Genomic DNA, 19,278 nt, shown 5'->3' on the forward strand with positions numbered 1-19,278 from the left:
AACAAAGAAAAACCAGTCAAATAAATATTCAAAAGAAGACCAACAAGTGCACTGTTGAAGTGCACTTAAAGCAGAAGGGTTAACTCTAAAGAACCCTTGATGGGGGATACCGAGCAGAGCACCCCGCCTAACGAACACTGGGAGGCAAACTCTGAAACCTTCCCAGTAGACTCGGCGTACGAGTACTCTGCCCGAATACGGGAGTGCACCAGCGCCCGGAACATGACCACGATGTTTGTTGGGACCTCCCCCTCCAAACACTGCCTCCTGGTTTTACAAATGGCTACTTTAGCCAATGCCAGGAACAGGTTGACCAGGAGATCCCTAGGCTTATCGTTCCGGGACACTGGGCACCCAAAAATAAAAAGATGAGGGGAGAAGTGTAGCCAGAACTGCAGGAGAAGGCTCCTCAAGAAGGAAAAGAGGAGCTGCAGCCTGGCGCAACTCAAATAAATGTGATATACGGACTCCCGCTCGCCACAAAAGGGACAGGTGGCGGGGGAGTCCGTGAAATGTGCCAAATACTCTCCTGTGCTCAGTGCACCGTGGAGGACCCTCCAACTCAAATCCCCGTCGAGACGGGGAACCAAGGATGAATAGAGTTCCCTCCACCGGGGTCTCTCGCCCTCATTCGCAGGAAATACCCGCCTCCAGATAGTATCTGGGCGGGTGACAAGGGCGAGGTAGTGCACTATATGGAGCACTAGAGAATACAGGACTTTCCTCGGCATGCCGCGGAAACATGCCGGGGACATATCCCCCAACCTACTGAGGTTAGGGGAGAGAAGAGCCCGAGGGGGTTGCCGTGGCTTTGGTTCCACGCAAAGATCCGGAGAGCTGAAGTTGATAGGTTGACAAGGCTCTCCGGTCTGCAATACCACCTCAATGAAGGTGCGTGAGTCGGGGTGGATGACATCTTTAATCTCCCGGATCAAACGATGAGGACGCGGGCAGTATGCAGACCCATACGGGGCGCGAGCACCTCTGCCCTAACCCAGTCTCGCCGCCCAAAGTCCAGGAGATCCCCGACTCTGGTCACCTGTGCCAGGATTAGCCGGCGGCAAATAGAGGGTGAATCCAACATCCAAGCCCCCACTGCCGGATTATACAGCAGGGGCTCAGCGAGGAAATCAACCCCCACCGCCTGTTCCTTCCTGGTCGCGGAGACCAGTTTCCAGGCCTTAAGTAAGTCCCGGTAGTATGCCGGCAGCACCGAGAGGTCTCTACCTAAACCCTCGGGCCTGATGATAAACAGTTGCCGGTCATACCTCATATTGCGCAGCTGGCGAAAGAAACTGGTCGCCAACTGGCACCACTGCGGAGATGGATCAGCGAATAGGTATCTCTGCAGGTATTGGAGGCGGAAAGTGTGTAACTGGGAGCGGACACACACCACTCCCTGTCCACCCTCCTCCAAAGGGAGACACGCAACTCCCGCAGAGACCCAATGCTTCCCCATCCAGAGGAAATCCATCAACCTCCTCTGGATCTTGTTGATAAATTCGGGGGTTGGACCCATGGCTATCAGCCGGTGCCATAACTGACTGGCCACCAGCTGATTAATCACCAGGGTTCTTCCCCTAAGGGAAAGCATTCGCGACAGATACACCCATGACCCCAGACGAGCAATGACCCGTTCTTCAAGATCACTGAAGTTTTCTGGGGCCGGGTCCTCCGCAGCAGACAGGTAGACTCCCAGATACTTGAGAGTATTGCTCTCCCACGAGACATTCCAAAACGCGGGGGGCAAGGAGTTCACCTGTAAGGGACCCACCAAAATGCCAGAGCACTTGGACCAGTTGATCCGAGCAGAAGAGGCCGCGGTGTAGACCTCTTGGCACGCTTGTGCCCGCTTTAGATCATCTAGGTCCTGGGCCACGAGGAGCACGTCATCGGCATAAGCCAACAGGACTACCCGCATGTCGGGCTCCCGCAGCACCAGCCCGGTGAGCCTCCTCCTCAGTAGGCAGAGGAAGAGCTCAATGGCCAGCGCGTACAGTTGCCCAGACAGGGGGCACCCTTGACGTACTCCCCGACCAAACACAAAAGGTGCCGTCAGGGACCAGTTGATCTTCACCAGACACTCTGCAGAGGCATACAGCATCTGGAGAAAGCCAAATGCCCGCAGGGTCTGCATAAGGTAACGGTGATCCACTCTGTCAAATGCCTTCTCTTGATCTAGGGACAGGAAGGTGAGTGATAGACAAGTCCTCTGTGCGTAGTGCATCAGGTCCCGGACCAGAAAGATGTCATGAATATTCCTGCCCGGGACAGTATAGGACTGGTCGGGGTGAATCACCTCTGCCAGCACAGACTTGAGCCTCAGCGAAAGCGCTTTGGCTACGATCTTATAGTCCGTGCTGAGCAGTGAGACCGGTCGCCAGTTAGAGATTTGGCGGAGATCTCCCTTCTTCGGCAGCAGAGACAGTATTGCCCGCCAACACGAAAGGGGCATCTCACCCGTCTCCAGGGCTTCGGCTAGGACTTCGGTGAAATCAGGTCCCAGCATCTCCCAGAAAAAACGGAAGAACTCCACAGTCAGCCCGTCTAGCCCCAGCGTTTTTCCGCGGGACATGAGATTGAGGGCTTCAGAGAGCTCGGACAGAGTCAATGGTAACTCAAGCCACTCCCTTCCATCCTCACCGACCGTGGGAAGCCCCTCCCATAAGACCCTGCATTTATCTGGCTGGATGGACTCCGGAGAGAAAAGATTTACATAGAATCTCCGGGTTCTGTCCCGGATGCTCTCTGGGTCAGTCAGAGGGGTACCGTCCTCTGCCAACAAGCAGGTGATATGTCTATGGTTTCCCCTCTTTTTATCCAGCGTGTAGAAGAGGCGCAACCCGCGATCCATCTCCCAAAGGAAGTGGATGCGGGATCGCACATACGCCCCCCGAGCTCTCCGATCTTCCAAGTCCCGGAGAGCGCACTTCCTCTCCACGTACATACTCTGCAGGTATTGGTCTCCTGCCACAGACAGCCGCTTCTCGAGATCGAGCACCTCCTCCCTTAGGGCCTCGATCTCAGCATCGCGCCGCCCGCTGGCACCTTTGGTGTACTCCTGACACACGAGGTGCAGATGAACTTTGCCCACGTCCCACCACTGCTCTAACGTGGCAAAGTCTGACCTGCAACCTCTCCAGGCCATCCAAAAGTCTCGGACCGACGTCGCAAACCCCTTGTCCTCCAACAACGTATTGTTGAAGTGCCAATATGCGGCCGAGGGTGCTGCAGGTAGCAGCATCACCGTCACGGACACACAATTGTGGTCCGAAAACGGCGCCAGCCTAATTGCACTGGACTGGGCTCTTGACAGGCTGTGGCTGGAAATATACAGCCTGTCGATCCGGGACCAGGACATCCGTTCACCCCTAAACACCCTAACATGGGTGAACTCAGTGGATGCCCCAGGATGTTGTTCTCGCCAGACGTCTACCAAGGAGTAGCGGGTGATGACCTCCCGCAAGGCCGATGCAGAACACGGGTGTGGCTCCGGACCATTCCGGTCTTTCCGAGCCTCGAGGGTACAGTTAAAATCACCCCCGAGCACCACGTATTTGTCCGCGTCGACTGTCTCCAGGTATTCAGACATTCTGACGAAGAACTGCCTTCTCAGGGGTCCGGTGGCAGGAGCATACACGTTCAGGAAATTAAACGTGTAGTCCTCGTGCCGGACCCTGAGATGCAACAGGCGACCTGGAACAACAGTTTTGGCAAGCAGTAGCTCTGGTTGAAAGGACTCAGAGAACAGGGTCACCACCCCACTAGATGATGAAGTGAGGTGGCTAAAGAAGACACTGCCTCGCCACTCCAAATGCCAGCTGGCTTCAGCCTCTGGAGTGGTATGGGTTTCCTGCAGGAAACTCACAGAATACTTTCCCTTCTGTAAAAAGGAGAGTACCTGGAACATGCGAAACCCGTCCTTACAGCCATTCACGTTAAGTGTACCGATGCTCAAAGCCATTGGTAATCAGGAGTTTTGCTTTCCTCAGGCGCTCAGGTAGCTACACCCCGAGAAGCCTTTATGTGGTCATGCATCAATTTATGAAATTTCAGGACACGAAGATGGATAGGCCCAGAGATTTTGCCCTTGTGGTTAGCCCTGATGTATACTAAGAGAGAGTGGAGAATGACCGAGGCATCCTTCCACCTTCCAAGGGCCAACTGCACCTTCGTGGTTCCGTGTTTGCAGAGGGTATCCTCCAGGAAACCATCTAGCTCCTGGGCAGGGATAATGGGGGTCAAAGAGTCCACCGCCTCCGAGGTGCCAGAGGACTCCTCACTGAGCCCCAACTCCCTGAGCTCCTCTTGACTGAAAAACTGAAGACCCCCGCCCCTCTCTGCGGGGGCCTTTCTCAGCCTTAAAGTGGGTCCCCTCCTCTGTGTTTCCACGAGGGGGTCCACTATATCTTCCACACCCAACCCCGGGGTGGGATGTTTAGGGGTAGCTGGTGGTGGTATGGCAGAGGCAGTGGTCTCCCTAGTGTCCTCGGGGGCAAACGAGGCACACAGTGCCCTCCTGATCTCCTCTACCACCATGCGAACAAACGGGATGCCACTGGCGTTCGCATTAATCGCGGGAGGGCACTTTTCAGCAAGTACCTCATAGGGAGGGTCCAGCCCAGCAGTCGCCTCCAACAAAGTGCCCGACCAAAACTCATCACCAGGAGAGCTCACATCTGGCATCTCCAAGATGCAAAATGAAGTGCTCGCAAAAACACCCTCACCCACACCCGCCTCCCCCGCTCCATCCTCCAAACCCCCAACCACGGGTGTCAGCCATAATCCACCCCCTTCTTCCGGTGACTCAAACCGGGGCTCACCCTCAGGTGTGCCACCCGAAGGGGGCACAGTCGGAGGGGGATCCTGGCCGACCTCTGAGTCCCTGAAGACAACTGCGTCTGGCGCTGCAGATTCACCGAAACACAAGTCCCCGGGGGATGTTCTCCAACTGGAAGGGGTGTTGGAAGGCTCCCCAACGTCCATTTCTAGGAGCAAAGCCTCATGTTGTTGAGCACTTTGATCTTCCACCCCAGGGACGCCGGGTACCTCCTCCTGCATGCCCTCCAGATCTTCGAGGGGGGGACTGCATATTTATGGGGTCCGGCTTACACTGGCTAATCCTAACCTGTGGGCCGGACAGGGCCACCCTGTGCGGAATTGATGTTGCATTCCGCTTCGGAGACTTCTGAGGGTGAATGTAATACGGTTCACCCTCCTCGCCTTCCTCAATCACCCTCTTGTTCTTAATTTTTTCTTTCCTCTTCCTGGGGATTGATTCCCCAAAAAAGGGTACCGCCACCTCCTCAGCGGGAGCCTCCCACCGCTTCCCCGCACCATATACGATGCTTACATTGGGGGTAGGGTGCTCCTGGGGGGAGACAGCGACAACAGAGGGTGACTTCTTCAGGGTGACTCTTTTCTTCTCCCTCTTTTTCCTGGGGAGAAGTGCAGATGTCACCGCCCGAGATTGGGGCAGTGACATCTCCTGCGGTCCCAGGGGGGACCTGGGCCCCTGAGGGCTCCGCCGCGGTGGGCGCAGCGGTACAAGGTGTCTCCTCCCGTGGGGGTGGACAGTGACAACAGAGGGAGACCGCTCCAGGGCAACCCCCTCACCCTCTCTCCGCTCCCCGGGGAAAGGTGCAGATGTCACTGCTCGAGACAGGGCAGCGACAACTCCTGCGGTCCCAGGGGGGATCTGGGCCCACGAGGGCCCCGCCCCGGTGGGCGCAGCAGCACAGGGTGTCTCCTCCCGCGGGGGGACAGCGACAACAGAGGGTGGCCGCTCCAGGGTGACCCCCTCCCTCCGCTCCCCAGGGAGAGGTGCAGATGTCACTGCTCGAGATGGGGCAGCGACATCTCCTGCGGTCCCAGGGGGGACCTGGGCCCCCGAGGACCCCTCTGTGGTGGGCGCAGATGTCACTGTTCTAGATGGGACAGCGACATCTCCTGTGGTCCTAGGGGGGTCCTGGGCCCCCGAAGGCCCCGCTGTGGTGGGCGCAGACGTCACTGTTCGAGATGGGACAGCGACATCTCCTGTACACGGTGTATGTTATGCACCGATGTGTAGGGCACCCCAAAATAACCCTCCACAGATTCTGTGCTCCCCGGCAGCAGCACTTGTACCTGCCGCCTAAAAGAGAGCACGTGCCTCAGCGCTCTATTCCTGCAGCCCAGCGGAATTTTTGTTATGGGAGATTTAATATCTCCCAGGGCTTGCAGGCGTGGGCACATGAGGCTGTCTGGGATGAAGGGGGGCACATTGGACAGGATGATTTTTGTGCCTAACCCCTCCATGGGTTCTATGGGGATGTAGGTCCCCTCTACATTGATGCCTTTCTGCGCCAAAGTGTGGGTGGCAGCCAGCATATGGAGGAAGAAAATGCCCCTCCCATACATCTTGCTGGCTGCCACCACAGCAGAGGGACTCACAACATCTGCCACAGCCCTCACATAGATCACCATGTTAAGGCCAGGTGACATTGGGCACCTCACCCCAAGCTTCCTGCTCACACCGGGCGTGGCCCCAGCGTTGTTGTTGCTGGGGTCAACGCCTGCAGCTGCCTCATGCGCCCATGTTGGAATTAGGACTGCAGGGGTTAAACTGACAACAGGCGCTGGGGGAGGCGTGGCCAGGGCACTGGAAGGACCAGGCCTAGGGCTGTGGTTATTGATTCTAGGGGCCCCAGATTTTGGAGTCTGATGTCCAGGTGTGGCCCCTGTTACTGCACTAGTCCTATTCCCCCCCAGGCATGATAAAATAAGCCTCTAAGTAAGGGAAGGAAATAGTGCTTAGGGAGAGAGATGCAGAGAGGAAACTGTCCCTTTAAGAACCAGTTAACTATCTCTGCACAGGGAGGGGAAGAAAAACAGCTTTTTAAAACCTGCTGTAATCTTCTCTTTTCTCCCCTTATTAACTCTGTCTCTTACAAGAAACCACACCACAATATTGAAGGTCTTAAAGTAAGACACAGAGCTCCCCAAAATTGCAAATGACAAACAGAAATCAGGCTTAAATTAAAGTGAAACTAGAAGTAAAATAAACAGCCAGGGGTAGGGGAGGAGAGAGGGTCTGAGACTACAGTTTCCAGCCAGCCGCAGTGTAGCTTTGCTGGGTTGAATCACTGCAGCCTCTGGGTGAAAAACAAAAACGGTTTTTAAACCTGAAAAAGCACCCAAAACCCTCTAAAAACTCACAGTATACTCACAGTATACTCCCCCACAGATCCACAGCAAAATATACCAAATAAAGAAAGAATAAAGCTGATTCCTTACCAAATGCCTGGGAGCTCTTCACACACGCTTCTGAGTGAGAAGCAAGAGATAGGTCAGGGAGAGAAGAGGAGGAGACAGAAGGGGCAGTTAGGGGAATGTCCTGTACAGCTTGGGAGGTAGAGACAGGGGGAACCTGATAAGAAGAGTCTGTGCGCGCGCCCCCTGTAAGCTGGGGATGCGCGCACACAGGTTGCAACACAGGCGCGGCCCGCACGGAGCAGGGGAAGACCACAGGAGGGTGACGGAGCCAAGAGGAGGGGAATGCGCACTGGCCAGCAAAGGCAGAGAGGAGCATGCACGCTCGTCCCCCGTGGGCTGAGAGGGTGCACGCACCGGACGCGTCACCAGGCGCACGGAACGCCGTGCCATGGGCACCACGCGAGGAGGAGGCAATGGGACGGATGGCACCACAGGGGAAGGTAAAGGAGCTACCGCGGGGGAGAGGGAGTGGGGAGGATCAAAGCAGGGGCTAAGGGAGCGCGTGAGTAGACGAGACCTGCGGGGAACGCGCTGCGGCAAGGGGAGAGAGGTAGAAGATGAAGGAGAGGAGTGGGAAGGAGTAGAAAGGGTAACGGGAGATGGGAGAGAGGGACAAGGAGAGGAAGGAATCTCCTTAGTCATCACAATACCATGTCTAAAGCATCAGAGACATGCTCTCTGTACAGGAGCCCAAGGTGCCAGAGGTACCAATTAGACCAACTCTCAGAGAAAGACTCGGTCGCCCGACGTCTCATGCCCTCTGTCAGGATCGGAGCGAACAGCTTCTCTGAACTGTGCACCAAGCTCCGGCCACTCATCCTCATTCACTAAATCAGGGGATGGGGAAACAGGTATGTTGGAAGGGAGGTCAGGACACAGTTCAGACTTGGTCAGGATTACCTGTCAGGTCTCCTCAATGACCTTAGGAACCCTGCCTTGGCCACAGCCACAGGAGCATATTCTTCTGAAAACGAGCAGATGAGGTGCCCCAGGTCATTACAGAGTATCTAAACCTGGCAGGACACCCACATCCGGCACCCCAGTGGAAAAACACCCAGGCAACCTGCATTGACCTAGGTCCCCCGACTGGCATGGTGAGCTGCATCCCTGTGCCAGAAAGCAGATCCTCTGGGCTGACCATATCTGGTCGCACCAGAGTAATGGTGGCACCGGAGTCGATCAGGCCGGCTGCCAACCGATCTACGATGGTCACTGAATGCTAATGCTTTCTCCGGACATCATTAACCTGAAGCCCGACTGCTGCAACTTGATTCCCGTCATTCTACCATCAGAGGGCTAAATTATGAATGGGACTATTGCTAATTATATAATTAAATAATGGACTATATAAGGGCTAATCAGCCACTGTTCATGATACCCTTGATGAAGTCGCCATTACCTATGTGACAAAAGGTGTAGTTTTTCTGTCTGAGGACTGTCGGCAAAGGAGTCTGCTATCACTGATCATTAGCCAGTAGCAGTGGAACCAAGAGAGGTGCTACACTTTTGCTGGGAGGACCGCTATTCTAAGGCACAATCTGATGCACATCTGAAACCGGATGTACATTACCTATCTATGAATCCATGAGGTTACCAGCTATCTACCGGCGCAGTATCCAGCAAAGACCCCTTGCCACAGACTTTTTATGCGATTGTCCCAGCGCTTTTGTGAGTGAGCTGATTTTACCTTGTTTTGATTAAATCTAATTTTTACTGAATTACGCTATGGAGCCGGCGCTTTCCTCTTGTTTTATAGATTTTCAAGGAAGGTGGTTGTTCCTGTGGAAAGCTGCGTGGAGTCTCCAGCATTTTTATTCAGAGTTTTTTTCTTTCTTCTTTTTATATTTACTTGTGGCATATTTGTTTTCGTTGTGTTTCTGTCTTCCCATCCTGTGTTTTCCCCCCATGTGTTCACAATTTATTTCTCTTGGGTCACACAAAAGCACAGCCATAGGTGGTCTTGTCCATCTGGACCTGCCTTTCCTAACCCATCCCTATCCCCCCTTTCCTTCCCCCTCCCTCTTCCACCCCCTTTTTTCCTCTCCCTCTTCCCTCCATTCCCTCCCATCCCTTCTCTCCCTTTCCCAATCTCCCATCCCTGTTTCCCTACCACTTCCTTCCCTTCTCTCCTCCCCAATAGAGGTGTCCCATTGAGGGTCAAAATCAGAATTACATACTATTAATTTTGCACATTTAATCATCTATCTTATTGGCGCTTTATTTCTTTGTGTGTGTGTGTGTCTCCTTAAAGATACCTTTTATGTGAACATTGCATATTTATTTCTTGTAAGTGTGCATTGCCTACGACCTATTTTTATAAATAAATATCCATCTTCCTACTGTGAAGATAATGCACTAAGGGGTGCGCTTTTCTCTTTTCTTTTTCATTTCAGTTGTGGAAGTGATTCCTCCTTTGGATTCGGCTGCCCCCCCCTATAACAATTGGTTATTAGATTCTCCCTGCTTTGAAGCTTGCACTATTACCTGGACTATCAAGTTTGCTTAATTGTTTTAATTTATTTATATATTTTTTTCTGGGTCTTATTCATATTTTTATGTTTAAGGTTTGAGAACATTTTGTTTGTGGTATTGCGCTGTTGTGTTGTGATATATATATATACTATATATATATATATATATATACATATATACACACACACACACACACACACACATATACAGACAGTGGTCGACAAATCACCCAAAAATCTACTCGCCAAACCAAAAAATCTACTCACCACTTAGCCCCGCCCCCAGCCCCGGTTTGTTTTTTAAATGAATAAATTCCTAATAAGAACAACATTCGTTTTTGACATAACAGTTTATTTATTGTATTACATTTATACTTTACTACAATTAGTCCTTGTTACATAATTACGTGTGTGTGTGTGTGTGTGTGTGTGTGTGTGTGTGTGTGTGTGTGTGTGTGTGTGTGTGTGTGTGTGTGTGTGTGTGTGTGTGTGTGTGTGTGTGTGTGTGTGTGTGTGTGTGTGTGTGTGTGTGTGTGTGTGTGTGTGTGTCACAATATCTAAAGCAGCAATCCCGGCTTGGATGTTACCTGATTCACAGTACCTCAATGTCCAGCTACCCTCATTCCCGCAAAGTTATACATTGGAGGGGAGGTGTTCCCTATCTCTCTTCTGGGTTAGGGGGATTCCGATGTCTCCTGTGTGAAGCTCGAGAGTTAGATCTGGTAGAAAGCAGTATAGGTTATTTCGGTGTAGGTATAGGGCAGGGGAGGGAGAGGGCAGAGGGGAGAGGGGAGAGAGAAGAGGGGAGAGGGAGAGAGAGCTAGAGAGAGAGAGAGAGAGAGAGAGAGCACACACACTCACAGACACACACACACTCACAGACAGACACACACACACTCACAGACACACTCACTGGGTGGGTATTCACCAGTGCAGCAGTTCATTCAGGGCTTGCTTGTCCTCCACATGCGGCCAGCTGGGAAGCTGGGCTGGGGGTCGGGCAGCTAGGCGGGGGGTCGGGCAGCCAGGCAGGGGGTCGGGCAGCTGGGCTGGAGGTCGGGCAGCCTAGAGGGATGTCGGGCAGCCGGGCGGGAGGTGCTGGAGGTCGGGCAGTCGGGCTTGACATGCGAGAGGTTGGGCAGCCGGACGGGAGGTGCGGCTGGGCCGGCACCAGGCTCCAATGGTCTCTTGTGCTCCTCAGCTCCTTGACGCTGCGTGACTTCATGATGTCATAAGCGTCATGTTGGCATGGCAACATGGCGTCTGACACCGCGCGACCATTGCAGTTGGAGAAGGAGGCATATAATGGGCTCATAAAGCGCGAGCAGGGAAAATTGCGTGCGCTGCTTGGGCGGCCATGAGGAGGTCGCCATGGGGTCAAATCCAGTCGCCCGGGGCGTGCGGGCGACCGGATTTTTCTAACACTGTATATAAATATATATATACTGTAGTGTCGACGAATATTCTAAAACAAATCTGGGGCAATCACCAACAAGACCCAGGTACATGCTGGGTACATGCTGCAACATTTCAGTGACATTTCTGCAGACAGACTAATAGCCCATCAGATTAACAGCAGGGGGTCCCTGGCAGTCTCATTCAACCTGAATGGGACTGCCAGGGACCCCTGCTGTGTTAATCCGATAGGCCATTAGTCTCTGCAGAAATGTCACTGAAATGTTTGCAGCATGTACCCAGGATGTACCTGGATCTTGTTGGTGATTGCCCCAGATTTTCCAAAGCAAGTTTAAGGCAAATTTTGGAATACTCGTCTGTGCACCTGTATATATATATATATATATATAACTGGTCTGTAACTGTTTCATACGCTCATAATATATATTTTCTTTAACTGTGCATGCAATGTCTTGTATATAATGTATACCTTGTTCATTTATGTAACTGTATTTGTAACCATGTATTATTTTGTTTTACTCTGTGCCCAGGACATACTTGAAAACGATAGGTAACTCTCAATGTATTACTTCCTGGTAAAATATTTTATAAATAAATAAATAAATAAACTTTGCGGAGGCTATGGGAATGGGCCTGTAAAAGGGGTTCATAACCCCGAAACGTTGCCCACCTAATCTTCCTGCACTGACATCCTTCACTGTCAGGGTTTTCCCTACCCTAGAGAATTTGGAATTACCCAGTATACCGAGGCTGCTAACAGGTAGTGCACACACTTTATGGCAACTTGATTGAAGAGAGACCCAGCAATGATTAATGAAACAATAAGCCTCCGGTATTGAAAACAGGGAGTTGGGTAATAGTAAGCCGGATAGAGGTACAGGGGGACACCTCCATAAGGGGCGCCCCAAAGTAAATCACAGCCCGGCACTAACCGCCTCAATAATCTCCCTGAAATACCGCGTGGAGGTTAGGAGTACTCACGAAAAAGCCGTCCCTGTTGGTGCAGGAAATTCTGCAGCGGCTTCCTCCTCTGGTGTAGCTGGCGTCAGCGTGCTCCTCCGGAAATGATGACACAGGAAGAAGGGGGTAGGATGGTCCGTGGTTCACAGCAACTTCAGCAGCCAACGCATGGATGTCTAAAAAAACTTTATTGATCGCTAGCAGCAAACATCAGGCAACCACTCTAACATGTTTCGTCCAGGCTATGGACTTTTTCAAAGAGTGAAAAAGCTTTTTCAAACTTTGAAAAAGTCCATAGCCTGGACGAAACATGTTAGAGTGGTTGCCTGATGTTTGCTGCTAGCGATCAATAAAGTTTTTTTAGACATCCATGCGTTGGCTGCTGAAGTTGCTGTGAACCACGGACCATCCTACCCCCTTTTTCCCTACCCTACCCTTACCTTGCTAGTGATATTCCCCCCCCCCCCACACACACACTCACACACTCACACACTCACACACTCACACACTCACACACACCCTTGCCTCAGCACCTTTCCGGTATCCACAATACCTTTATCCTGCATTTGCATATTGTTGTAATATATCCTTTTTTTCTATTAATACACAATAGTATTTTAAGCATCATTAGCTTTTTAGTAATCATTTGGAGGCTTGGAACACCTGGTGTGTTCCTTCTGGTTATAACTCCCCACTTAATCCAACTGCACTTGAACTAACTGCAATTCAGTCACACAGCTCAGATATTTATTATTTTCCGCTATGACAAATGAGCATAAAATTACAAAGTGAGTGGAAAAAAGAGTTGATATATTACTTGAGTGAAAAAGTATTCTTAATGTGCAGTTCGCCATGCATCTTTTTCAAGATTTCTTTACTATACAATACAATAGGGTTTTACGTTCAAGTTTTTTCCTGATCACAGATTGTGTATGTATGTTTTATGTACTGTATGTATTATGTAATAATTCATTATTCCTAAATAATAAGTTTAAAGTCTAAATGTGTGCTAAACTCTTCCCATTAAGTGACATAATCAAACTTCAAAACATGGAAAACGTTAATGTTAGAAAAAATAGTGTAAGTTGTACTCTGCTGCATACATTTGAACTTTTACACATGTGATTAAAATGTAAACAAAATAAAAACAGCATGAAAAAGTAAATAAGGTTGATAATTTGCTTTAAAGGAAAATTTGAGCTCAATTTCAATATACAGATGTAGCAAGCAGGGCAGCCGATAGGAAGGGCAGTTTAGAAACAAGGAAAGTCAGCACTAATGTTTATAGAGGTTTCCTTTTACTTTACAGGCTTAAAACATCCACACCTGCAGAAAAAAAGGAGTTGATTGAAATAAAGATCACGACCAAAGTGACAGAAACAAATGAAGACAAAAGTCAAGATAAAGGAAAAGACTTGCAAGAAGGGGAAGACTTGGAAGAAGAGAAAGACTTGGAAGAAGAGAAAGACTTGGAAGTAGAGAAGGATGAAGGGAAAAATGTGGATGAAGATAAAAACATGGATGTGCAACAAAGCACAGATGAAACAAATGAGATAAATGCAGAGAAAGACACACTTGATGTAAAGGGGCCATCAGGCATCAATGAAGGAAACACACTTTCTCTTGCTAAACCAGGGCCAACACCTAGGAAAGCTGCTCCAAAATTCAAACAAAGGCAGTCAAGGCAATTCAAGAGCAAACCACCCAAGAAAGGAGTATTAGGGTAAGTAGATACATTGTAGGCTGTGATACCTTCTCTTGGACAAGCATAATATTTATACAGATTTTTAACACTTCCATAATCATGTAGAATGCCTTTCCATGAATTGTTCTCTTTTTAATCCTGATGGAATTACTGGAAAACTCATATATAGTATTTGGGCAAGAAAACTAAAGAATTCTGGTAACTACTAGTTTTCTGCTTGCCTGGTTTAAATGTGATGGATTTCCTTATAAATCAAAACACCCACTACTTTCATCAAAAAGGTGTTTTTTCCTTTGTTTAAAAGGATTGCTGTAAATAACAGAACCACTCATTGTTAAAGCTATTCTAGTCATTGTTGGTGCTATTTCTATTAGTGTTTATACTTGTATTTACTGTAAAAATAGATTTCAACAGATAAAAACAGGTTAAAACTGTACATTTGTTCTATACTCATAAATATAACATTATCCTATTTGCTGCTGCAAAATTAATTTGCATATTATTGAGAGGCCACACTTCCTCATGCACATCAAACTGTGCAACATAAAAACTATATGAAATATTGAAATGTCTTTGATATCATGTATGTTATGCTCTAATTAGGAAGAAGTAGCTGCAACACATGGTATTGAGCCCCCTAGCAATGTAGTTTCAATGTAGTTAATGTGCCTCATTACTACATGAAGCTTATTACTTAGTAAGGACAAGAGAGCAATCGCAAGTTAAACATCTAGGTCTAGAGAACTCGTAAATTGATTTTACCATACTAGAGTCTATGGCCTGAATAGATTAACCTCCGTAAAGGCAAAAATGCAGTATTGAAATGGAATTAGTGTGCGCTGTCCTCCGCTTCCCCTCTCCTCACTGCCTAAGTTCTTTACCCGTCAAGATACCTGATGTATTTGCCTGAACTAATAACTCTTTTAGGATGACCTGATACTTGTGTAGGCTCTCCTTGTAATTGTTTATAGGAAGTAACATCTTCCAAGAGACGAAAAGCCTTTTTAGATAGTCTCCCCCATTTTGAAAAACAATACTCCCGCCTTTGTCCGCTTGACGGATAATCAGATTATCATTTTGATCTAATTCCTATGGGCCATCTTTCTCGACAATCAAGGTTATCTTGCATCCTATAATATCGTTTGTCCTTGCACATTTGTTTGAGGTCTGTTTCCATCAACTTCCCAAAGAGTTCCAAATATGGACCCTTAGATTCATGAGGATAGAAAGTGGACTTGGGCTTAAATGTAGTGTGTACAATACTCTTAGCCATATCACTATACAAACCCAAAATAGGCTCCAGCACACACAGAAAATAGAAAAACGTAGAGAATTTCAGAATAAGCCACAGATTTAATAACGTAAACAGATCAATATACAAACTTGGAAATGCTAACCGACTACTAAAGCAAAGTATACAGCTCTACTTATCACACTAAGGGGGGGAGTACAAATGAGGGTATGGGGAAGGAAAAACAAATAAACATATAAAGACACTGGGGTAGGGTAAGAGGGGCAATGTTTCAGGGTAGAATCCTTTCTTCTGGCTCGTTCTCTTGGGTCCACAGGAACCTCAAAGTACTTCCCTTGGCCCTTATCTCCCCTGTAAGACACACAAATAGAAAATATGCAAAATCACAGAATAATGCGATCAGATAATCCTACCGTGAACAGCCATCCGCAGTAAAGGTAAGTATGTAGGGATAAAGCAAACCATCCTTAAGATGAATGTTCACAGGCTACTGGCAGAGGTTACAGGCAATCTTCTTCACTCTAACTGCAGCTGCATACTTACCTTTACTGCGGATGGCTGTTTGCATTATTCTGTGATTTTGCATATTTTCTATTTGTGTGTCTTACAGGGGGGATAAGGGCCAAGGGAAGTACCTTGAGGTTCCTGTGGACCCAAGGGAACGGACCATAAGAAAGGGTTCTACCCTGAAACGTTGCCCCTCTTTATATGTTTATTTGTTTTTCCTTCCCCATATCCTCATTTCTACTCCACACTTCCCTTCCCATTGTATCTCCCCCCCCCCTTAGTGTGATAAGTAGAGCTGTATACTTTGCTTTAGTAGTCGGTTAGCATTTCCAAGTTTGTATATTGATCTGTTTACGTTATTAAATCTGTCATAAAAGAAAAGGATTCCCCGGCGCGTGGTTCCACTTTAACTCCGGGACACATGAAAACAAAAAAGGAAAAAACACAATCAGAAGTATTTAAAATACAATAAAAACCTTGATTGAACTTGATAGGAAACACACTTACATGAAATATTGTCTCTTCAATAGGGATAGGGGAGACTTCCTGGTGATACAAACAGCCAGCAGTTTAAGGCATTGGGAAGGATGCATCCATAATCCACAAGCCGTCCTCCAGAATCCCTGGTTGTCAGTGCGGATCCTGCTCCTGCAGTCAGAGTAGTTCTTTGCAGGGATATACCAGCATTGGTTGATTTCCTGGTGCTTGTGCACAGACCAGGTCTCTCCCTCAGCTGTTCTCCTTGCTGCAGCTTCAGTGCTGCCTCCAAACTGGATGAAGCTGCAATTTCCTCAATACGGTGGCCTGTGATGCTCAAAATTTGTCAGACCGGTTTCGCCCTTGGCTTCCTTAGTGACTTGTCAGTTTGGAGGCAGCACTGATGCTGCAGCAAGGAGAACAGCTGAGGGAGGGAGGAATATACCTGTGTTACCGTATTTGGTGCGTTACCTGATAGGCTCACAGAGGCCTGAACCTCCGCCGCTGGGAGCCTGGGGTATACCTGATTCTTCGGTTACAGCTCCTCCACCTGTAATGGATCCCAACAGGGTGGGATGGTCCTCTTACAGGAACAATAATAATAATGCATGCACACAATATGTGCTAGCAACCTTTACTACAAGATATAACCTTGGTACTCTGTACCACACAGTAATATACGTAAATCTATATGTAAGTTCACCCCACCGGATACCAACATGAATGTCCCCAAAGTACATTGGGTGCTGGGCACCAATTCCCTGATGTCCCTTTCCCTTATGTCAGGGCCCACCCAAAGTGTTGGAGATAGCGCTATTCCGTGGAGTGTTAGTGCACTGAATTAGGCACCTGCTTGGGGCTCCTGCACCCGGGTACCGCAGAATAACAGAAGGGGATACGTCTGATCCAACGTGTTGTCCGCCTACGCATGGGTTGAATTCCTGCGTGGATAATATCACCGTACGGTCTATACCGTGGGGCTAGTCTGTTCCCAGTCCGCAGGCCGCAGTCATAGCGTGGAGTAATCCTCCGTGGAGATATTCTCTATCCTGAGTTATATCTGATCCCAGACACAAAGATCAGGGCTATGCAGCAGATGAGCTGTATCCCTAAACTCAGGCAAATAACTAAGGGGCAGGTTCCTTACCTGTCCCTGAAGCAACCACAATCTGGAGTAATGGTAGTAAATATCTGGGGCCTATGGGGGTAAACTGGTCTTGTGCAGGGGCTACTGCTTTCTGCACCTACAACCTCCCCTAACCTGCTCCCAGCTCTAACTAACTGGTGTGGGCTCAGCACGCAAAAACGTATCTCTCTTGAGTGCAGAGGTATCAGGCCGCGCAATAGGCTCCCTGGCGTCACATGTATTCAAGCCCCTAAGCCTTCTTGGGGCTGAAGTCCCTTGCGTTGCCTTATGTAACTGATCGCTGCCTCATAGTGCCCCACCACGCATGCGCGACATGACAATGGCCGCCTCAACTCCCAATAGCTAACTGCGCATGCGTGCACATATCCAAAATGGTAGCCCCCGCTAGCCGGGTGCATCGCAAGCTCCCAGCGACCGGCTCGCCTCACTAGCCGCTCCCACACACTCCCGCCACCCACTGGATCTACCCACAACTGCCGCAGAGGTAAGGGGGCCAATAGGAGCACCAAAGGGAACCGGAGCTACACACTCCCCCTGATAAAATCCCAATGGCCTCGCTTGGGAACAGCATACATAACTATATACACTAGAGTTATATAATAAAAATACGGTACAAGTATATAACTTAACACATTGCAATGCTCTACATGAGATTATACAATTGAGTGAGCATTGCAATGACAGAATGTATCTTGGCCCGAGACCACTCCTGAGCCTCATAGTGGGGTGCCCCAAATGAATCATAGAACACCCGGTTGGGAGGGTACCTCATTCTTTGGCTTCTGCGAAGCTCTGCTTCTACTCCTTCTGAAGAGTAATGTGCATAGTCCTGAGGCTCAGCCTTTCCCATTGAGGGTATAAATGTCTCTGAAAAGTCTCTTTGGGGCATGAAGCATGGGCTTCTAGGGTCCAGGGGAGGACTCACTGGAGTCCCCCCATTAGAGGTTGTTTGTTGAGGCCCTTTATCCATAGCTCCTCTGGGACATGCCGCAGGGTGTTGATGTCCCCTTTGAGAGGGACCCTCGTTAGCTTCCACTTGTTATGACTCTCCATCCAAAGGTGTAGTCGGGATTCTTGGTTCACCTTCCTCCAGTTGCAGAATAAGGAGGAAGTGATTACGATGCCAGACTTTTAATCGTCCCTCACTGTCTCTTATACGATAGACTGGGAGACCCGGCATCTGTGACTCGACTTCATATACTCCGTCACGCCAGCGGTCGGCCAGTTTGCCGGGGACTCCTAGATTTTGGAGTAGAATGGCATTGCCAGGATGAATCTCCCAATGACGGACCTTATGATCATTACGCCTTTTGTTATCAGCATTTAAACGAGCAGAAGCTTTCTTGACTAACCGTAAGCATTTTGCCGATTGTCTTGTAGCCTTTGTACGTATCTAAAGTGCATCATGTTGGGTACCCCGTCGATAGATACCCTCAGATGTATATCCACTAGAAGTTGTGCTTCTCGCCGGAACATCAAGAAATAAGGAGTGAACCCTGTGGACTCATGGCGAGTGCAATTGTAAGCATGCACCAAGGATTCTACATGCTTACTTCACTCGCTCTTCTGAGAACCTTTTAAAGTGCCGAGCATGTCCAGGAGGGTTCTCTTGAACCTCTCCGGCAAAGCATCTCCGTCTGGGTGGTATGGGGTGGTTCGAGACTTTGTAATATTTAGCAGTTTGAGCAACTCCTTGATGAGATTACTTTCAAAGTTCCGACCTTGGTCCGAATGCAAACAGTTTGGCAGTCCGTAATAGATAAAGTATCGTTCCCATAGTATTTTAGCCACCGTGATGGCTTTCTGATGGTAAGGAATCCACACCTCAGTCTACTGCTTACCTTGCCTTACAGACCTGTGCAGTCCTGGAACACTCCCCCTGGTATCCACTGCAGCTGTGCAAGCTATCACTGCAACCTAGCCTTGTACTCACTCATTGGAGCAGTGCCCTCACACCCTCCTCTGGGGATTAGCCCGCTGACCTTTAAGTAGTGCATCCCCATAATCCTTCTCTGCCGAGCATAATCCTTCATGGATGTTCACTGTGTTCGCCACAGCCACCTGTCTTGGCCGCCTTGCTGCTGTTTTC

At 49.2% G+C, this 19,278-nt stretch overlaps 1 protein-coding gene across 14 annotated transcripts in view; it reads left to right on the forward strand.

Moving 5' to 3' along the window:
• LOC142463021 (uncharacterized) overlaps window positions 1–19,278 on the forward strand; it is a 241,942-nt gene that overhangs the window by 62,356 nt on the left and 160,308 nt on the right. For 8 of the 14 annotated variants that reach the window (XM_075565214.1, XM_075565225.1, XM_075565223.1 and 5 more), the window contains one exon: window positions 13,407–13,824. The exons of 2 other annotated variants lie outside the window; for them this stretch is intronic. In XM_075565214.1, the coding sequence (XP_075421329.1) occupies window positions 13,407–13,824 (418 nt within the window). Of the gene's footprint in view, window positions 1–11,626; window positions 11,692–13,406; window positions 13,825–19,278 lie in introns of those variants that run through there. 4 more of the 14 variants (XM_075565221.1, XM_075565224.1, XM_075565222.1 and 1 more) reach the window with 2 other exon arrangements.

This window comes from Ascaphus truei, chromosome 11 (genome assembly GCF_040206685.1).
Source record: "Ascaphus truei isolate aAscTru1 chromosome 11, aAscTru1.hap1, whole genome shotgun sequence".
NCBI lineage: Eukaryota > Metazoa > Chordata > Amphibia > Anura > Ascaphidae > Ascaphus > Ascaphus truei.